The 20,320-nt window shown below is 39.5% G+C and overlaps 5 protein-coding genes across 8 annotated transcripts; 2 read left to right on the top strand and 3 right to left on the bottom strand.

Moving 5' to 3' along the window:
- On the top strand, nt 93-1,994 carry LOC104781294 (protein trichome birefringence-like 36). The gene is made up of 5 exons (XM_010505926.2): nt 93-458; nt 755-926; nt 1,025-1,206; nt 1,332-1,481; nt 1,574-1,994. The coding sequence occupies exons 1-5, from the start codon at nt 145-147 to the stop codon at nt 1,896-1,898; spliced, it is 1,143 nt and encodes a 380-aa protein (XP_010504228.1). The 5' UTR covers nt 93-144; the 3' UTR covers nt 1,899-1,994.
- LOC104781291 (diphosphomevalonate decarboxylase MVD2-like) lies at nt 2,142-5,285 on the top strand. Of its 2 annotated transcripts, none has more exons than XM_010505921.2 (10): nt 2,142-2,233; nt 2,333-2,595; nt 2,849-3,047; nt 3,163-3,226; nt 3,422-3,566; nt 3,929-4,015; nt 4,090-4,247; nt 4,330-4,378; nt 4,630-4,754; nt 4,858-5,285. In XM_010505921.2, the coding sequence occupies exons 2-10, from the start codon at nt 2,386-2,388 to the stop codon at nt 5,078-5,080; spliced, it is 1,260 nt and encodes a 419-aa protein (XP_010504223.1). In that variant the 5' UTR covers nt 2,142-2,233; nt 2,333-2,385; the 3' UTR covers nt 5,081-5,285. The 2 variants fall into 2 exon arrangements, with proteins under 2 accessions (XP_010504223.1, XP_010504224.1); XM_010505922.2 differs by having other exon boundaries at nt 2,152-2,233; nt 2,327-2,595.
- Nucleotides 5,313-6,757, bottom strand: LOC104781290. Its single transcript, XM_010505920.1, has 3 exons — nt 6,685-6,757; nt 6,326-6,588; nt 5,313-6,171 (listed from the first exon to the last, which is right to left on the bottom strand). Exons 1-3 carry the CDS (start codon nt 6,692-6,694, stop codon nt 5,392-5,394), a joined length of 1,053 nt encoding a protein of 350 aa, XP_010504222.1. The 5' UTR covers nt 6,695-6,757; the 3' UTR covers nt 5,313-5,391.
- Nucleotides 7,290-15,219, bottom strand: LOC104781282 (SUPPRESSOR OF ABI3-5-like). 3 transcript variants are annotated; one of them, XM_010505912.2, is made up of 17 exons: nt 15,138-15,219; nt 14,501-14,621; nt 14,266-14,306; nt 13,962-14,076; nt 13,291-13,890; nt 13,129-13,200; nt 12,946-13,038; nt 12,773-12,852; nt 12,501-12,654; nt 11,815-11,899; nt 11,595-11,686; nt 11,436-11,504; nt 10,802-10,981; nt 10,449-10,641; nt 9,027-9,854; nt 8,747-8,931; nt 7,290-7,579 (listed from the first exon to the last, which is right to left on the bottom strand). In XM_010505912.2, the coding sequence occupies exons 2-17, from the start codon at nt 14,546-14,548 to the stop codon at nt 7,391-7,393; spliced, it is 3,024 nt and encodes a 1,007-aa protein (XP_010504214.1). In that variant the 5' UTR covers nt 14,549-14,621; nt 15,138-15,219; the 3' UTR covers nt 7,290-7,390. The 3 variants fall into 3 exon arrangements, with proteins under 3 accessions (XP_010504214.1, XP_010504212.1, XP_019100330.1); XM_010505910.1 differs by lacking the exons at nt 8,747-8,931; nt 13,962-14,076; nt 14,266-14,306; nt 14,501-14,621; nt 15,138-15,219 and adding exons at nt 7,657-7,841; nt 7,937-8,639 and having other exon boundaries at nt 9,730-9,854; nt 13,291-13,858; XM_019244785.1 differs by lacking the exons at nt 8,747-8,931; nt 13,962-14,076; nt 14,266-14,306; nt 14,501-14,621; nt 15,138-15,219 and adding exons at nt 7,657-7,841; nt 7,937-8,670 and having other exon boundaries at nt 9,761-9,854; nt 13,291-13,858.
- Nucleotides 16,460-19,356, bottom strand: LOC104781284 (protein SCARECROW-like). The gene is made up of 2 exons (XM_010505914.2): nt 17,120-19,356; nt 16,460-17,013 (listed from the first exon to the last, which is right to left on the bottom strand). Exons 1-2 carry the CDS (start codon nt 18,727-18,729, stop codon nt 16,584-16,586), a joined length of 2,040 nt encoding a protein of 679 aa, XP_010504216.1. The 5' UTR covers nt 18,730-19,356; the 3' UTR covers nt 16,460-16,583.

Below are 20,320 nucleotides of genomic sequence, written 5' to 3'. Positions count from 1 at the left end.
TAATTAGTAATTACCACCACTTTCCGTAATTAACGCCTTTTTCACTTTATCCACTTTGTTTTTTCTATCTTCTTTATATTATGTCTTCCTCCAAGCCCACACTGCTCAGTACTCAGTAGTCAGTTCCCTACTTTCTTGGTCCAAATGTTTACCTCAAAAACACAAGTCTTCTTCTTGTCTCTGTGTCTCATACTTAGCAAAGAAGCATTGTCTCACTTTGATGAGCAATGGCTAGTCGACGATGACGATCCACTCAACGCCTTGCAGACTAGGCGCGAAAGAAGAGAGGAGAGGTGCGATTACTCGGTGGGGAAGTGGACGTACGACGAAACGTATCCGCTATATGACTCAGGCAGCTGTCCATATTTGAGCTCTGCACTAAGTTGCCAGAGAAATGGAAGACCTGACTCTAATTACCAGAAATGGAGATGGGTGCCAAAGGCTTGTTCACTTCCAAGGCACACACCACACTCCTCTTTTTGTACTTATTCTTACTTTTTTTTAACCAGTTATTCTTCCTTTTTACTTTGTTCACAAAAAAAAAGGGTCAAAGAATAAACAGAGTAGAGATCAATTTATTGAGAACAAGCCAGAGCTGTTATTCAGGATAAAATTTAGTTTTAATCTCAAAATCTCAAATTGTGGTTTAAATTTTTTTAGGCTCTAGTTTGATTTTGGAACACTAATTTTAAACCACAATTTGCAACTTTTGATTTTAACCAAAATTAATCTCTCTTTCCATGATGGGGTTTAGGTTTAACGCATTAAAATTCCTTGGGAAAATGAGAGGAAAAAGAATAATGCTGGTTGGAGATACAATTATGAGAAACCAGTGGGAATCTCTTGTCTGCTTAGTACAGTCTGTGATTCCAACTCATCGTAAGAAGCTTACTTACAATGGTCCTACAATGTCTTTCCATTCTCTGGTAACAATCATATCTCTTTTTAACATAAATCTCCTTTTGGATCACGTTTTCATTATTTGGTTAGTAAAAAGCAACTAAGATAAGTTTGGTAACTACAGGATTTTGAGACATCAATTGAGTTCTGTTGGGCTCCTCTGCTTGTGGAACTCAAGAAAGGAGTTGACCGTAAAAGGGTGTTACATTTGGACTCAATCGAAGACAATGCTAGATACTGGCGAGGTGTTGATGTTCTTGTATTCGATTCTGCTCACTGGTGGACTCACTCTCAGAAATGGAGTTCGTAAGCCATCATAAAAACCGCTCACAGCTTTCCTTAAATAGCAAATTATTAGTATAATATATATATGAATGCTAAGCTTCATAGAACTCCAACTCAAAATCATTTGGTATTGATTGATGCTATAGGTGGGACTATTACATGGATGGGAACAAGCTCTTCAAAGTTATGAACCCAATGGTTGCTTATGAGAGAGGACTTACCACATGGGCTAAATGGGTTGAGATCAATCTTGATCCATCCAAAACCAAAGTCATTTTCCGCACCATCTCACCAAGGTACTTTTTTTTGCTTATGTTCTCTTCCTAATCGTCTCACCAAATGTACAAACTACAAAATGTACATCATTAATCACATAATGTCTTGGCAGAGAGAGTGGTCAAATGTGCTATAACCAGAGACATCCCTTGCCTTCTTTATCCTCTTCAAGAAAACCACACATGCCTCAACAGTCAAGAGTGTTGAACAAAGTGCTAAGCACAATGAAATATCGGGTATATCTGCACGATATCACAACCATGTCAGCATATAGAAGAGACGGGCATCCTTCGGTGTTCAAGAGAGCAATGCACGAGGAAGAGAAACACCATCATATCTCTGGACCTTCATCAGATTGTAGTCACTGGTGCTTACCTGGCGTCCCTGACATTTGGAATGAGATGCTTTCTTCAATTATCTTAACCAATGTCGTATGAAAGCTTATATATGATGAGTCTGTTCTACTCATGAACCATGGTGTTATTTTGTATGAATCAGTTGGTTTATATGATATATTACATATCCTTTCTTAACCTACAAATAACCCAATATCAAAGAGTGATTGATAAAAAATAGGTGATTTAACAATGGATTATGATTAAATGCATCGCTATAATTATTGGTTTAAGTCCTTACCTAACACCATTTTTTTATTCTAAAACTTTATAGGTTAAGATTTGGTGATGTTGTCACGAAAATGGCAAAAGTGATACCAAATTGATACTCCACAAGAGTTGAAGTTAGTGAAGAAAGTCTCCAAAATTTGAATAAAGTAATACTTTTTTTAACTTTTGTGCAAATTACGTTACTATTTGTCGAATCCTCCGTCACTATTTTATTTCCTTTGGATTTAACAACTTCGAAGCTTCAGATCTCTCCTCAAGACGACGCTTTGAGCTTTTTAGCATTGGGGTGGGGGTTGACATGGCGACGGAGAAATGGGTGTTTATGGTGACGGCGCAAACTCCGACGAACATAGCTGTGATTAAGTATTGGGGAAAGAGAGATGAGGTTCGGATTCTCCCCGTTAACGATAGCATCAGCGTAACTCTTGATCCCGATCACCTCTGTACGGTCACCACTGTTGCCGTTAGTCCTGCATTTGATCGGGATCGAATGTGGCTCAATGGCAAGGTACTCTCGCTTCGATTTTCTCCACTACGATCTTTCCTATAGCTGAGATTCTTCTATTTGTCAAATTCTAGGATAAGCAGCACGAAGCTTATACTCATGTGTATAGATTGGATTTTGTCAGTTCTGAGTTAGGTTTGGCTTAACTTCGAATCAAATTAGATAAGTTTGTAATAATTTGGATGAGTCCCTTTTGGTTGAGTTCATCACGGTTGGATTCACCGGCATTTTTGTTGTTGTTTCGTGGTTAGTATAGGAAATCTCTCTTACTGGAAGTAGGTACCAGAATTGTTTGAGGGAGATTAGGAGTCGAGCGGATGATGTTGAAGACAAGGAGAAAGGAATCAAGATAGGGAAGAAAGATTGGGAGAAACTGCATCTACACATTGCTTCTCATAACAACTTCCCTACTGCTGCTGGCTTAGCATCTTCCGCTGCTGGATTTGCTTGTCTAGGTATTCTGCCTTTTTTTCCCATCTGTTTCCCTGTGGGTTGCTTAAAACCTGAAAGATAAAAAAAATAAAATGGAGGATGGCTTGAAGTTTATGTCAAACTGCTCTTTTCCTACAGTTTTTTCTCTTGCAAAGTTGATGAATGTAGATGAAGATCCAAGCCATCTTTCTGCGATAGCCAGGTACTACAAATTTGAGGAATGATTATGTACATGCCAAAATTTTGACCAATGTATACGATGATCTTTACTAATCCATCAGTTTTAATAGTAAAATGTATCCATGTTGTTGTATTGTTAAATAACGTGAACTCTGACATTCATCTAGAAATTAAGCGGGACTCGTATATATGGTTTAATTTTAATTCCCTCATGTAGGCAAGGTTCAGGAAGTGCATGCCGTAGTTTATTTGGTGGATTTGTTAAGTGGGAAATGGGAAGCAAAGATGATGGAAGTGACAGCGTTGCAGTTCAACTGGCAGATGAGAAGCACTGGGATGATCTTGTTATCATCATTGCTGTGGTATGAATCTTATACAATCTTTTGTCAAGCGACTTTTAGACTTGGTTGCTCTGATTCTCCCATTTTCCAGATGCCATTTTCAAGTTAACCATACGTTACATATTCTCTCAAAATACCACTTTGAATGAGTGAGATATATGACAAAGTATTTCTATGCCGCAATATTGAGTTGCTCTATTTGAACGTGTGAGTATAGTTGATTCTGGATTAATACAGGCAGCCTCTTCTACGTTACCTCATGCATAAGACAAGTTCTAATATCAATTATCTGTGAAATTCTAGTTCTTGCTTAGATTTTCGTTTATAGCCTGTCTTATATGTTTATATGCTTCGTAAGTCTTTTTAGCTTATTCAACTCCCAGGTTAGTTCACAGCAGAAGGAAACAAGTAGTACCTCAGGAATGCGTGAAAGTGTTGAGACGAGTTTGCTTTTACAGCATAGGGCGAAAGTACGTTCTCTTCTTAATGTTTGATGAAAATCAGCTTCTTAAACCTCATATTCTGTTTATTTTTTTGTCTGTAGGAAGTTGTGCCAAAACGGATTCTGCAAATGGAGGAAGCTATAAAAAATCGAGATTTTGCATCCTTTACACAATTGACATGTACAGACAGTAATCAGTTTCATGCTGTTTGTCTGGATACATCTCCACCCATATTCTACATGAATGACACCTCCCACAGGTATTTCTCTACTCTGACAGATATATGCTGCTTCATTTAGCTATCAAACCCTTCTTTATTAAACTGTTATCCGCTTTTCCAGAATAATTAGCTTAGTTGAAAAGTGGAACCGTTCTGAAGGGACACCACAGGTAAAGTGCTACTAACTACTAAGTCTCTTGCTTGACCTTTTGACCATTTTTACTTCGGAAGATGTTACTTCCAGTTTTTGTACCAACATAGATATTTATATCAGAGTATTTGCACAAGGATTTGAGTATTTTGTGTGTTTTCAAGTATATGAATGAACAACCAACCAATTGGGAGAGAATCAATAGATTCCTTTTCGGGAGCGATTATTTTATGGAACATACATATCAATATTCATGGATATTCTGGACAGGTTGCTTACACATTTGATGCTGGTCCAAATGCTGTACTGATTGCACGCAACAGAAAGGTTGCAGTTCAATTGCTTCAGGGGCTTCTGTACTATTTCCCCCCTAAGTCAGACACTGATATGAAAAGGTGAGAGATTGAAACTGTGTGATCCGTTAACTGCGGTTTTCTATGAGTTTAAAAAGGACTAAAAAAGGCTGTTTGTAATGATTTTGGTTTCTTTGTTTACCAGTTACGTAGTGGGCGATAATTCGATTCTAAAAGAAGCAGGTTTAGATGAAGCAAATGGTGTCGAGAATCTGCAACCTCCACCTGAAATTAAAGACAACATTGGATCGCAGGATCAAAAAGGAGAAGTCAGTTATTTTATCTGCACTAGACCTGGAAAAGGTCCCATCGTGCTTCACGACCAAACTCAAGCCCTCCTCGATCCTGAAACTGGTCTTCCTAAGTGAGCATTTTATCTGCTCCAAACTAGTATCATAAACTGCAAGTTTAAGAAACGATATTTGCGGCAGAATAGGTGCAGCTTCGTTGTTATCTACTGCTAGCTTTTCTTATTGTTTCCAAATAAAAGAAATTCTTTTTTGTTTTTGTTTTTTTTGGACAAAATAAAAGAAATGTATTGGTTTGTTTTTACTAAAGTAAATCTTTTTACTACGCTGCAACAGATAGAAGATGCACAAATGAAAATAAATTTTTATTCACAATACTAGAGGAACAGAGGCGTAAGGGGGGTGAGACAAAATGTTAAACAATGTCAAACTTAAGATGCTTGAGGGATAGGCAAGAGTTCTTTTAATACAGTTTCTGCCATACCATCCGCCATCGGGAAAAAATGACCAGCACCTGGAATCTCATGATACTTGATCCAACTTAGTTTCTGAGCAATGATCCTTTGTAGTTGTATTGGGACGAGCCGATCATCATCCCCTTGCCACATATGTATTGAACCTTCACCCTTTGGGAACGGATTATCGATCTTCATCGGATCAAAACTCCATTTCCCGAATCCAACTATCAGGTCTCGGTCTAATGATTCGTGTGTCCCTTGTTGCGTCGTTTGGTTCTTGTAAGGCACCCTTACGGCGAGTTTGGGCAGTAACGCAAGATCTTGGGGAGAGAATATCTTGGGGCTTGATTCCATCACAGCTGATGGTGGGAATAGCTTTTGAGTGTTCCACCAATAGAGTAGCCATGGAGTGTGATGAGTAACGAGCATCGCAAACCTTTCGGTTTTAGATTGCTTGTTCCATAGCTCCCATGTCAAACTATCTGGAAAACTCGGCCACCATGAGTTGATTACAGGACATAGCAATGTCGCTCCAGCGAGCCTGTGGGGAATGTACTTGAGAACACCCCAAACAGCTTGACCTCCCATTGAGTATCCAACCACGTAAAATTTGGAACCAAGTTGTAATTGGTCAGCGAGTTGTTCAACGTCATGAGCTAAAGTCTTTTCATTGCGACTCGGGTCAGGATCGCTCTCTCCATAACCAGGTCGATCATATGACACCACGTAGATGCCGTTTTTCTCAAGAAACCCCTAAAAGAAACATAGAATGCAAATCACTCTATTTAATTAATTAGGTCCCTCGATTTTGTATCAAACGACCAATGTAAATGAAGACAAACAATCTCTAAGTCTTTACGCAAAAGATGTATATATAGTAAAAGAGGAAGAGATAAAAAATCATTACAGGGCGAACACGGCTGGCGATAACAGCATCGCGCCTAAACGTGGAGAATGCGTGGATATAGATGATCTTGAAATTGGCATTTTGTCTACTAACTCCATGTTCTTCGTAGGCCAAATAACGGCCATCACTGAGACGGATCCTAGGGGCGGTAATGGGCGGTCCACCGGGAGTTCCGCATCTCTTAGGAGGTGGAGGTGTAATGGCAACATAAGCCCATACCCCTAATCCAATCAGAACTATTACAACTGCTCCTGATATTAACCCTGTCAAAAAATTTCAAAACAATAAATCAGTCATTACATATCCTTCATCCCTTTTACAAATTACTTACGTTTTACTTGAATCAATCAAAAACTCACATTTCTTCATTGTGAAAAACCTTGATAAAAAAAGTTGGCACTACCAACTTATATTGAAATAAATTGGTATAGGTTTCAAGTGTAATTTTGGATACAGAAGTATATATATATATAGGGTTAGGTAAAACTAAATAAACAGAGGAAAACCTATTATTTCTGTCCCACGTTATGACAACGTAAATCACGGTGGATTCATTGAGAGATCTTTTTGAGGCATTTATCCGGAAATAGCCGGCAGCAACAAAACCCCACACCACAGCCATCACAAACAATGGTTCTAACAAACGTATTTAACTATAATTTAACATGTTTTTAGTTATTGTCGTAACCTTTTTAACTAACGATTATGGTTATAACTTTACAAAATAACAATTTTGTTAAAAGCTTTGTAAGCATTTCGATTATTTTGATAAGTGTGGTGTATCCAGGATAGGATACTGTAGTCTTCACTCCTCAGGTCGTTGTTGTCTCCAAGCTAGAACCATTAAGATAAAACTTATACAAGGTCGTTGCTGTCATTCACGTCCATATGACGAGTTTCGATGGATCGACTCAAGCATGTCTCTATGCATTCATTTTTGGTCAATGTTCTTTTCCATTCATAATTCAACAAAAGACTTACTCTTGAACATATTCAAAATTACTTTCACAGTTTTAAACACAACCGACGATTCAAATTTCCAACACATTTCACACCCACAAACAGTCAATTATTGTCAGACATGTCACGAAACCTTGCAAGTGCTTTCTTTTGGAGAAGAGTTCTGTAAGTGTCACCAGGCTGAACCTCAAACTCAGCATCAACTTTCTTCTGCTGACTTCCAAGTCCTGCTCTCCTATCAACGCCTTGCGCTTGCACCGGTTCTTTCATTCCACTCCCGTCTTTTCCCAAACCCTGAGCACATACCCAACAATAACCATTAACATATAACGTTACCGATAAAACAAGTAACTGTTTTTTTTATAAGTTACCGATCCTTCGTGCCACCCCATGTTCCTCAGCATTCTGTTTCCCACGTTACTCTCGTCTATTGCTCTCTCTTCTGTAATTACTTCGAAACTACTGACTTCCGTGGTTGTTGTCCCACGTCCACCCACACCAGGAGGAAAAGGTGTTGGATCCAATGAACCTTTTCTCAACCCCATTATATCCTCATCTTCATTCAAACACACAATTTTCCCAATTATGTTACTATACTTTTAGAAAAAGTCTACCGTGGAAAAGAGAAGTCAAACAGTCAAGGGCGCTTACTTGAATCAATACCGTCATTTTCATTTGAAGTTGATGAACCATATAAGTTTCTTCTTTCTGCAGCTCGGTCTCGATATGATGCCTGAGGCTGTTCTCTGTGAGTAGGCACTGCAGTCGGCGTTTCAGAGAACCTTCTTCTTCTCCCACTTCCTGAAACCGGAACCGAAGCTGGAGACGCAGAAGGTATAACTGAGGGCGTTTGTACATTAGCTGAAGAAACTCCTCTCTGAGTTCCTCCAAAGGAACCTCTCATCACCCCCACCAAAGTTCCTGCTGTCGTACTGCTGCTCGAGCTCTCTGTAGTTTTCAGTGCAGAAACTCCATTATTGGAGGTACTTCTCTCCTCTGCAATATTTGCATCAGATTTCAGCTTGCCCTTGGATTGTCCAGCGGAGAAGGACGACCTTGCTTCAGCGGAAACTGTAGGTGGATTGTTCCCAAGTGAGGGAGAGGGACGCTGTATTTGGGGTTCATGGCTCCGCTGCTTCCACATTGTTAAAACGTTACTCATTTTTTTCTTGCTAGCCTGTATGCTACTCTTTGATGCAAGTTTTATCTCCTTCACTCTCTCTTTCTCTCTCTTCTCTGATGCAATTGCTGCTGCTGCAGCCGCCTGAACCGCATCTGGTAAGGACAAAGCCTTTTCTACATTAGGGGTAGCAGCCGCTGAAATAATAACTTTTTGTTGACTGGATTTCTCCATCTTGGCAGATTCTGGTTGATTTTCAGTTAATTTACTCTCATTATTCTGANAACCATTAACATATAACGTTACCGATAAAACAAGTAACTGTTTTTTTTATAAGTTACCGATCCTTCGTGCCACCCCATGTTCCTCAGCATTCTGTTTCCCACGTTACTCTCGTCTATTGCTCTCTCTTCTGTAATTACTTCGAAACTACTGACTTCCGTGGTTGTTGTCCCACGTCCACCCACACCAGGAGGAAAAGGTGTTGGATCCAATGAACCTTTTCTCAACCCCATTATATCCTCATCTTCATTCAAACACACAATTTTCCCAATTATGTTACTATACTTTTAGAAAAAGTCTACCGTGGAAAAGAGAAGTCAAACAGTCAAGGGCGCTTACTTGAATCAATACCGTCATTTTCATTTGAAGTTGATGAACCATATAAGTTTCTTCTTTCTGCAGCTCGGTCTCGATATGATGCCTGAGGCTGTTCTCTGTGAGTAGGCACTGCAGTCGGCGTTTCAGAGAACCTTCTTCTTCTCCCACTTCCTGAAACCGGAACCGAAGCTGGAGACGCAGAAGGTATAACTGAGGGCGTTTGTACATTAGCTGAAGAAACTCCTCTCTGAGTTCCTCCAAAGGAACCTCTCATCACCCCCACCAAAGTTCCTGCTGTCGTACTGCTGCTCGAGCTCTCTGTAGTTTTCAGTGCAGAAACTCCATTATTGGAGGTACTTCTCTCCTCTGCAATATTTGCATCAGATTTCAGCTTGCCCTTGGATTGTCCAGCGGAGAAGGACGACCTTGCTTCAGCGGAAACTGTAGGTGGATTGTTCCCAAGTGAGGGAGAGGGACGCTGTATTTGGGGTTCATGACTCCGCTGCTTCCACATTGTTAAAACGTTACTCATTTTTTTCTTGCTTGCCAGTATGCTACTCTTTGATGCAAGTTTTATCTCCTTCACTCTCTCTTTCTCTCTCTTCTCTGATGCAATTGCTGCTGCTGCAGCCGCCTGAACCGCATCTGGTAAGGACAAAGCCTTTTCTACATTAGGGGTAGCAGCCGCTGAAATAATAACTTTTTGTTGACTGGATTTCTCCATCTTGGCAGATTCTGGTTGATTTTCAGTTAATTTACTCTCATTATTCTGATCAGGACAAGGAACATATTGTTGTGTTTGCTGGTCATACGAGTACCAAAGCCCACTATTGCTGTCATAATAAAGACCTGCATATTTAGAAGCATATGATTATTAAAAAATACTACCTTCTTCTCACACCAGCAAAACCAAGTTGTTCACCACCACACACCAAGTAGAGAGTACTATTGATAACCAGAACCGTTAAACATTTCATCCCTGAGCTCTATCAGATACGAATTTTCTAGGCATATCTATATATAAGGTCCTCTTTACTCACTAATACATAAAAGTCAAAAGTGACAAACATTTGGAAGTCCTACAGCAGCCATAATCAACTGTATCAGACAATACTTGCCTAATCTCTACAGCCATACTATAGAGTCTATAGTTAAGGCATAAAGCTTATATCTCCATGTTGCTAGTTTGGTGCATACAAAGTATAAGAACTTCATTGTCATAAAAAGAATAGCAACCCTGATATAGTTTGAACAACCCAAAGGTGAAGACTTATATTTGCTAAGAAACTATCCTCTGAATGAATACATCTACGTAAGGCAATTTCAAACCTCTAACAAGGCACTTTCAAATAATTCATGTTTTGCAAATGCCAGACGTGGTAATTAGAGCTACAGCTACCCAGCTATGCAACCATTACAACAGATAAAGTAATAAGTGCAAACCTGAATTTCCATCATAGTAGTATCCAGAAGCAGCATCATAGTAATAACCAGATGCTTCATCCCACACATAGCCAGACTGTGGAGCGGAAGCCCCTTTCTGGGATTCAGTTTCCCCAACGCCCTGGGACTGCTCTCCAGTGGTTTGATTCTCATTAGGATTGTATTCTTTTGGAGCCCATCCAACACCGTCATACTAATAATAACAAAAATGAGTGGCAGTGCACATTATAAAGACGACTGAAAAGAATGAAAATCTTCACGAAAAGCTACCGGATGCTACTAAAAAAATTAATAATCAATGTCTGACCAGCCAATACAGAGAAGGAAACCGGATAAAAACAATCTCTATGTACCTGCTGAGAAAATGCTGCAGCTTCAATTGCAGCAGCAGCAAGGTTGCTGGAGTGAGAGGGCGCTGCTATACCAGTTCCAGAACCATGCACACTCTTTGCATATGCAACTCTAAGGATTTTACCATTCTTTTTCAGAGCTGTTCCGTTTGTTGCTTCAAGTGCCTTAGTAGCATCCTCAATCTACACGTTAATCATGTTTTCTGTTTAATTTGGTAGGTAGATTGAAAAATACTCAGATACCTACATAGATTAGAGAAATATATATATTTGGATATACCAAAGCAATTCTACTACCATATCTGATAACCAGTAAAATATTGAACTGGTAAGAGAATCTGCGACCTCGGGAAATAATCTACTACACGTCTACACAAGCTTCAAAGGTCCATGCAAGAAGTGGTTGTCGATTATAAAGATAGCACGAAAAATGGAAATTTATTGAGCGAGCCAATTTCCGAATAACGCAAAGACTATCCCCAACACTTATAACATTTAAAAACATATATATATCTATATAAATATATCAAAAACAGGTGCTAATGATCAGCAATAGAAAAGATAAACAGAAGAGAGATTTGAGGATTAAAACACTGAGATTAGTAAGTGCAACAATGACATGGCTTTGAGACCCTACCGAACAAAAATGCACAAATGCAAATCCTCGTGAAACATGTGTGAATTTGTCTCTCACAAGACGAAGATCCTACACGATGGACGAAAGAGAAAAACCAGGTCAACTGACGTAAAAAAACATATCCTATTATATAACAAATTCAAAAGGGTTTTCGTCGACCTTGATAGGAGCATGTTTGGAAAATTCATACCGAATCATTTCCTCATCAGCATCTTCATCCAACCCACGTACAACTAAGACATGAGTTGGACCTGGAAGAGAAGAATATTTCTTAGGTATAAGTGACATGTATTAAAGTGCAAAGAACTATAACCTTATACACTTTCAACTGTCTTCTGACCCAACAAGAAAACTAAAACATCTTATAAATAAAATGAACCTGTCTCCGAAGTTCGTTTTCCTGGTGCTGAGTTTGATAAACCTACATCAGCTGCAGGAGAATCCTTGGTCTTGGGTTCATTACACTGCGTAAGGAGAAAGAGACCATGAATTGTTTCAGCCTGTAACTAATCTAAACAAGACACAGACAGCTGCATTGCAAAGGAGGACTATACAACAAGTGACCACCACATCGAACTATTAATAAACACTTAAAAGTAGTTTAAACAAATAGAAGGAAAGATATATCTGAACCCAGCAATAAATACCAGTCAAAGGATGTTATATAAGTTCTCTTACGGACATTAAAATTATGAAAACTGTATCTACTAACAAGCATATTACTGTAAAATGCAACCAAATAAATTCTTCGCACGTCACCAACGTGTTTACATAAGATAAAATCTTGAATACCATTACTACCGACATATGTATGTCACCTTAGTCCCAATCAAAGTGTCATTTGAGAAAACATATTCGTCACCAAAAAGAAGTGAATAACTTTAAACAATACAGATTTCTCCCGAGGGTTTAATCAGTTCTATCTATTTTGGTATTCTCATCACCAACTCATAACAACAACAATGAGCAGTTCTTCCTGCAATTTCATCTGTAGTTTAAGGATGGGTTTCTACTCTAGTCCTGATTATGAAATTTGCAAAACTTTCTCTCAAAGAATGAACAAACCTGAAAGCAGGAAGTTCGCCGCGCAAAATTGATACAGCCACAGATTATACACATCCAATCTGTGGGAACCATCATGCTTCGATTTCCACCATAACCGCGCCTAGAAGCATGTTCCTGCCTACGGGACACACCAGCCCTACCACTAGGTTGGCTGCTGCAACACACCAAAAGTCAGTGTAAGAATACTATACAGCTAACTGAGAGTCAAGGAACTTTTAATTGAATGTAATGAATCTATGATTCCTCCAGGATGTCCAGATATAAGAAAAGACCTGTAATGGAATACTAGCTTCCTTCCATCCAAAACTATACCATCATGCTCAATTCTGTCCATCATGATGTGTGCGGCATCCTGCTCAGACAAACATACATAATTGCACACACTGGATTGAATAGATCACAAGAAAGAGCCCGAGGAATTAACAGCTTAGTTGAAAGAAATTACCACCGTCGGGAAATCTATGAAAGCAAATCCACGAGAAATCCCAGAACTTTGCTCCCGAATCACACGGACATCATGCAATGGACCCCATTCAGCCTAGTCATAGATAAGGGGATAATGAAGTCATGCAAAATAAAACTGTTCAACCCTCAGAATATACAAACTCAAAAATAAAGAAGAGATTACCAGAATCTGGTATAGATCTTCTTCTGTTGATTTCATTGAGAGACCCTTCACAAGAACAGTGGCGGATGGGGTCTAGCAAAAATCATAAAAATATAGGAACGGTTTTTTTAAATGTCTTCACAACAAAATAATTTAAACCAGGGATGGGAGAATATTATATACAGCAGAAAAATGATCCTGGTCATGTCTATCTTCGTATTCTCTTCGCCTCTCACTTTCATGCCAGTGATCGCCCTCGTAGCTGTCCTCCCGGTAACTCCGCCCATGGCTACGACCCCTAGGAGATCTTGATCTAGAGAACTCACCACGTCCAGTAGATCGAGATTGTGATTTCTCATATCTCTTATGAGGACTCTCATCTCTTTCACGGCTAAAACATCGTTTGTCCCAGTCCCTATCACGTGAGTCCCACACTCTATCTCGTGAGTCTCGTCCTCTATCCTGCGGATCCCGACTCTTTCGATTGCCATCTCTAAAACTGCCCCTTTCATAATCAGAATCATAACTCCGGCGAGTATAATCATAACTTTTCTCCCGGCTAGCTTCTCTACTATGATGGTAATTTCTAGATCTATGGGTATAATCACTACCAGAATAGTCATCGCGGCCATCATACCGTGACGACCTTTCATCACGGTAGTATCCATTTCGGCTCGCAACTTCACTATCGTGATAATAATCAGCAGCATAATTTGAATCCATGTACGGCTTTTCTTGCCTGCGAAGTTCACGAGGANTGAGGTTGAGGAGTGGATAAGGTCTCTAATAATGGCGTCAACCCAAACCGTAGGTGAAGCAGAAGAGGACGAAGAGTCTTGTTCCATTGGCTGTACGGACATAGCATTCCGACCACCACNAGGAGTATTCTGTCCAGGTGAATAACTGTAGCCATCATCATCCCGCATCAACCTTTCATCAGGATATCCCTCATCATATGATACGCCAAACCTGTACGAGAAATGTAGCATTGGTGGTACATAAAAGGCATAAAAAATGGAATATCATGAATATTTAAGCACAAGTAACCAAACCAAATAAAGTACATGAAATGCGATTTAGTAGTTCAAATTAATATATGAGGTTTCTCCCATGAGAACTAAAAAATACACCAATATAGTCAATTCAACAAGCACTAACCGATTATTTGGATCATGCTCAGTACCATAACCCTCCGGAGCCTGTGAATTGAAGAGAATAAGCTATGTCAGCAACAAACATCATGACTGATATTACGTTAGCCAAATCCCATCCACATCCTCACTCTCCACGTCTCTCACTCCACGGATGAGGGCCGTAAAAATTGACATTCACAACATCCCTAAAAATTTCTTGTCTATTCATCCCATATATGTAAGGAGAAAACCACAATTACACTGTTATTATCCCATTCTTGCTGACGACCATATCGACCAGGATCCATTTCGAGCCAGCACACCGAGCAAATCTTTGATGGTCAGAGAGAATATTAAAAAATTAATGTTTAAAGCCCTTCCCTGAAATACACGCATAAACAAACAGGTATCTGTTATTCTGTTAATACATATATAATATAGAATTTCCACGACTGATCCCAATCCCTTTTCGAAATTGAACCCATTAACACGAAACAGATTACTACAATAAATCCATAGCAAAATTAAACTTTATAAGGTCGACAGAGACATACATATCTAAATCAGACAGATCATTTAAGTAAAGAGACTATTTTAGAACTAGTTAAAGATTCTCACTTAATATTAAGAACAGCATTGGGGCTAGGAAGTAGCAAAAGCACGATAAGAATGCTTACAACCATACAGATCATTCTACATCCAACAGGCCTTATAAATTTTGTCACGCATACTTTGCTAATCAACTGGGAAAACCAGATATCGATAGGGCCATGGAACAACAACAATTGCTTAATCCAAATTCCCTTTAATGAGTCTTAAAGGTTGCAAAATGGCATACAAACAAATCGTAACTGCCCACGTCCACGGAAATAGGTAATGAAAGATGAGCATACATACCACGCTCAACCCCGATGAACTGAAAGCAGCACGACGACTCCGGACCCCAAAAGACACCAGTGAACGGAAGATGGCGCTGAGCGGAACAAAGACTTTGGAATAAGAAATCAATTGATAATATAGAGCGCAAAATCAGAGAACCGAAGAAACAGATGTGAGAGTGAGAGACGAGCCTGAAACAGGTGACGAAAACGATCGATAGCGAGAGAACTCGAGCGATGGAGTTAGCCGTATAAATCGGAATGGTTACGACTTGGGAGCAGTAGCCGTGAGAAACTCAAGAGAAGAAAAATTGAAAACTGGGTGTAGAAATATTCAACAGCGATGAGACGTATACAAGAGCTCTGCGGTGGACTTGCCCGAATCGGAGAACTTTTAACCAGATTAGGGTTTCGCGTTGTTGAAGATGATGAGATATGAAAAGGCCGTGCATATTTACAAAAATAGAGTTAGTATTATTTATGGGAATCCATACATTTAATTATAAATAAATAAAAAGCAAGTATGTTAAACGTTTTTTACTTTTAAGGTACGTAATTAACATTTAAATTGCGAATTTGACCCTTTCATACAATATCGCCACTTTTGGTATAATTGTTTAGTACTTTAGTTTACATTTGAATGCTCCACCACTGATACAGTTCTGAACTTTTTTCTCCAGAGACCATACACACGAGTGTGTGTGTGTGTGTGTTCGACATCCTGAATTCAAGTAAATTATCTAAATTTTAGCAAATTGTTTATATGCGAAAACACTTACACGGGCGAAGCCATTGTGGTGTTGTCACATAATATCAAATAGTTGATTAAAACCTGGTCAATAACCTACACTAGTAACTAAAGAGTGTTTTTTTTAAAACAATAGAATCAGCAATTTTTCACCAACCAATTTCTTTTCATCGATGTCTTGTTAATTTCAAATATGTATTTGTTTATTTTGTATAGACTATATACGATACATGCATCACTTAGGCATAAAAGTATAATTTCACCGTTTTTTACAACAAACAAAGTGGATAACTTTCAAAAATATTCTGCAGCTTTAGAGAAATTTGCATGTGATACATCAAGTAAATATGCACTGTTTTCACTTTATCCCTATGACATAGCATATCTGTATATACGTGTTTTCATTTTCAATTTGATGTTCCATTCCTAAAAAGATTAGGTCCGTGATGGTAGCGGTGGATCGCTTTTCGAAGTATGCTGTGTCCGTGAGGCGTGATGGTATTATTTTCATTTGTTTCCTTCCATATCAACTTGTTTATTCAAGATCAACTTCTATGTATTCCACCAGTGAGGTAACCAATAAAGAGTGCGAGTGAGACAATAACTTAAGTAAGAATCCTCTCTTTTAAAAACATAACCAAGAAAAAAAAGAAAAAAGTAAACCCAGGTAAAATCTATATTTATGGGCATTGTTTGTGACAAAGAGAGACAAAAAAACTAAGAACGAGGCGTCCAAGCTGAAGCAGTGAGTAAAGAAAGATCTTTCCATCCAAACTTAAGCGTGCCATTATCATCAACCAATGTGTAACCATCCGAAGGAAACATTCCCAACAGAAGAGTCGCTTGTGTAGCTGCATTGCCAGCTAAAGATATACCTTTAAACCCACATTGTTGCATTTTCTCCCTCCAGCTCTCAAACTTCACTTCCCCGCTCCTCGACGGTCCTCCCACGGCCAATACATTCCGTATCTCTTTCGATAATAGCTGCTGCTCCACCACATGTCTCTCTTCACTCTCTTCGCCGTAGCTTGCTCCCAACGAATCAAACAGTGCTGAGTAGTAATGTATTGCTTCCACAAATCTTCCTAAGAAGGAACCAGCATGGCTCAGGTCTTGTTCAACTACTGTCACAACTTTAGGAGCTAATCTGTTCATTCCCAACCATTAACCCAAAACAGCCACTTTTTAGAACATCTATCTTAAACAATTTATATAGTCAAAGAGTGATTAAAAGGTAATGAGTGTTTTATTACCTTTGGAGTAACCAGAGGGTGTGTGCATCAGAGCCAGTAACATCATAAAGAGAATGTTGAAGCCAGTGAACAGCAACAGCTTCTCTTTTCCTCACATTGAGTCTCTCAGTGTCCAAGTTTCCAACTTTCTCAGCTAAAGGGCAGAACTCAAAAGGCAGGCCAAGCTTATCCGCGAAATCCGAGAGACGTTTCCCAGTAGCCTGAAGAGCTTCCATGGAAGTACCAAGTCCCGTGAGACGCACGTGAGGAGGTCCTCCAGGTCTAGAAGCAAGAATGTGGAATAAACCAGGCCATTGAAGTCCCTGCATGATGTCTAAATCAATGATGTGTACACTGTCTTCTTTCTCAAACGCTTCTTGAATCGCCTGATTCGCTGTAAAGTGTGAGAATTTCACTAAAGGGCTTATCCCATTAAACACCTGAAACGCAGAGACCATCTTCAAGCTATGCGTTTGAGGCATCCACCGTGAAGGCAAAGCCGCGTAAATCCCTAGACACGAGTTGAGTAATCTCGCTGACATAGCTTCGGAGAAGTAAGCAGCTACTCTCTGCGCTGAGGTTCCGTAAGGAGTTGACAATTGAGAGATCTCGAGAAGAAGCTTGTTTGCTTCTTCGAGGTTATCCGCAGAGACAGCTTCAGCACACTGTAGCAGCAATGTGAGAAGGTGTAAACCTTCTTCATCTTGCTTCTGTCTCTTAATCTCTTCTTTCCTCTCTCGTAACGCCTCCGCGGTGTTTGTGATGGTGGCTGTGGTTGTGGTCACCGTCTCCGGTTGCGGTGGTGCATCGGTGGAAGAATTCTCCCTTTCTTGTTGCTGAATCGGAGGTGGAGGAGGAGTCTTATGTTGTTGTTGTGGTTGTTGCTGTTGATGTTGTTGTTGATGTTGTTGTTGTTGCTGTTGGTGTTGAGTTACAGGAGGAGAAGGGTTGTTTGAGATCTGATAGAGAGGTTCGAAAGATTGAGGAGAAGGGTCGGAGGAGGAGGAAGGATCAAGAAGCATGAGAGATCGGAGTCTATATTCAAGAAGAGCTCCAAGATTTGGGTTACAAGGGAAGATAATGTCTCTAACGTTTTGGATAAGTTGAGGGATTGAGACTGAGGTTGAGGAGTGGATAAGGTCTCTAATAATGGCGTCAACCCAAACCGTAGGTGAAGCAGAAGAGGACGAAGAGTCTTGTTCCATTGGCTGTACGGACATAGCATTCCGACCACCACCACGGTCTGAAGGGAAAACCGGAAGACCAGAGAAGCCACAGACAGAGAGAGGTGGGTTTGGCTGAGAAGCAACAGCCGTCGCCGCGGTAAGAGACGGTTGTTGTTGTTGTTGTTGTTGTTGTTGTTGTTGTTGTTGTTGTTGTTGTTGTGGTGAAAGAGTATTGTAGTTGGAGTCGAGGAGGTGAGAGGCACGGCGAGGAGGGCGAGAAGGGTTGTTGTAGTCAGGGTTAGAAGACATCTCGGAAGCTAATCGTTTCCTCACCATCACTAAAGGAGGAGGTGGAGGTTGAGGAGGAGCACCACTACGGTTGTTGCTACTACTACTACCGGAAGAAGTGGTTCTTAAAGGACTATGAGGAGGTTGACCACCGTTGAAATCGCCGGAATCCGCCATGGAGATTGAAGGGTTGGTCGTGGGATTGCATGGTTATAAATAGAAACAAAATAAAGGGAAGAGTAGCAAAATCCAAAATCGAAAATTTCCAAACAGAAGAGGGCTTTTTCTAGTAGAAAAGCTAGTATCTTTTCTTTTTAAAAAATCTATGGGGATGCTTAATTTACTTCAATCTTCTTCACGATCTCCGATGAAGAAGAAAAAGGGGGAAAAAAACTCAGTGAGGGTGAATTTGGAACTAAGTGAGTTGGAGGATGAATCCCGGAAAAAGGGGTTTTGGTTTTTTTGGTATATTGAGGTGGACGAGGAGGAGGACAGTGTGTGCAGTGAAAAAGGGTCCTGGCCGTATCTAAATCGTCTTCCTCCTTTCGAATTATTGTGAATGTCGCTTCGTTACATTTAATGACTCTTTACATCTCTATTCATGTTAACTCTTCTCTCTTTCTTTCGCTCTCTCTCTCTCTCTCTGTCTTTTAATTTATTGGGTGGGTTAATTAATTGCTGAGGGGGACTGAGTTGGAAAAATAATAAAAAATTGGGAAGAGATTAGGTGCGTGATCGGAATTGTTCGTCGTTGCGTGTTTGACGTCTTGCTTTTGCCGATCCATCTCTTACTCTCTTTTCTTCTTGACCTCTCCTCTCTCTCTCTCAAACTAACCACAAGAAGATAATATTTTGTTTGCTATATAATAATAACAGAGAGAGCTCAATTTTCGTGGAACCGGTTGGCTATATACAGTATATATATACTTTATTACTATTAATAATATACGGAATTCAGATTTTTTATATTAAAAATTTGTATTAAGTAACGGAATATTCGCATTACGTATGTGGAAGTAATTTTCTGGTTAGCAGCAGTACAAGAATTGAGGTGGAGTAAGTGGAAACTCAAATAATTCAATACACATGAAGAATAGACGGACGAGGTTCCATGGTTGGTTCGTCCCGTAAAATAGTGTCCACAAGAATCGTATCTCCTCCAATCCAAACCATTTCTTGTACTTTATAGGTTCAAGCGGACTAGAGTTCGAAACCAGTATAAAAACATTTTAAATAAAAATATACCAAAAGAATTATAACTAGTCTTTTAAACTAAACATACATGACTTATATACTGTATGTATTACAGTTACATTACATGACTTTGGATTCATAGACCAAGTAATTAGATTTGGAGTCAGGTTGTACTTAGGTTTGGTATGAGAGATGTGGACGAAGAAGTCTTTCACACAATCGGAAGACTTTTTTTTTTTTGNTAGGATCCATTTCGAGCCAGCACACCGAGCAAATCTTTGACGGTCAGAGAGAATATTAAAATAATAATGTCTAAAGCCCTTCCCTGAAATACACGCATAAACAAACAGGTATCTGTTAATATAGAATTCCCACGACTGATCCCAATCCCCTTTCGAAATTGGATCCATTAACCACGAAACAGATTACTACAATAAATCCATAGCAAAATAAACAGAGACATACATATCTAACTCAGACAGATCATTTAGGTAAAGAGACTATTCTAGAACTAGCTAGATATTCTCACTAAGTAGAAGAACAGCATTGGCTAGAAAGTAGGAAAAGCACAATA

The sequence above is a fragment of the Camelina sativa genome, chromosome 4 (assembly GCF_000633955.1).
Source record: "Camelina sativa cultivar DH55 chromosome 4, Cs, whole genome shotgun sequence".
NCBI classification, from domain to species: domain Eukaryota; kingdom Viridiplantae; phylum Streptophyta; class Magnoliopsida; order Brassicales; family Brassicaceae; genus Camelina; species Camelina sativa.
This window is presented reverse-complemented; position numbering and strand designations above follow the sequence as displayed.

What these genes read in the sequence shown, in the direction of transcription:
- LOC104781294 (XM_010505926.2), top strand. Translation starts at nt 145, where the DNA reads ATGTTTACCTCAAAAACACAAGTCTTCTTCTTGTCTCTGTGTCTCATA. An exon ending in CACTCTCAGAAATGGAGTTC is followed by an intron (nt 1,207 to 1,331) that starts GTAAGCCATCAT and finishes TTGATGCTATAG; the next exon opens with GTGGGACTATTACATGGATG. An exon ending in TTCCGCACCATCTCACCAAG is followed by an intron (nt 1,482 to 1,573) that starts GTACTTTTTTTT and finishes ATGTCTTGGCAG; the next exon opens with AGAGAGTGGTCAAATGTGCT.
- LOC104781291 (XM_010505921.2), top strand. Translation starts at nt 2,386, where the DNA reads ATGGCGACGGAGAAATGGGTGTTTATGGTGACGGCGCAAACTCCGACG. An exon ending in GAATGTGGCTCAATGGCAAG is followed by an intron (nt 2,596 to 2,848) that starts GTACTCTCGCTT and finishes TGGTTAGTATAG; the next exon opens with GAAATCTCTCTTACTGGAAG. An exon ending in ATGAATGACACCTCCCACAG is followed by an intron (nt 4,248 to 4,329) that starts GTATTTCTCTAC and finishes CCGCTTTTCCAG; the next exon opens with AATAATTAGCTTAGTTGAAA.
- LOC104781290 (XM_010505920.1), bottom strand. An exon ending in TCGCCAGCCGTGTTCGCCCT is followed by an intron (nt 6,172 to 6,325) that starts GTAATGATTTTT and finishes TGTTTCTTTTAG; the next exon opens with GGGTTTCTTGAGAAAAACGG.
- LOC104781284 (XM_010505914.2), bottom strand. Translation starts at nt 18,729, where the DNA reads ATGGCGGATTCCGGCGATTTCAACGGTGGTCAACCTCCTCATAGTCCT. An exon ending in ACCCTCTGGTTACTCCAAAG is followed by an intron (nt 17,014 to 17,119) that starts GTAATAAAACAC and finishes GGGAATGAACAG; the next exon opens with ATTAGCTCCTAAAGTTGTGA.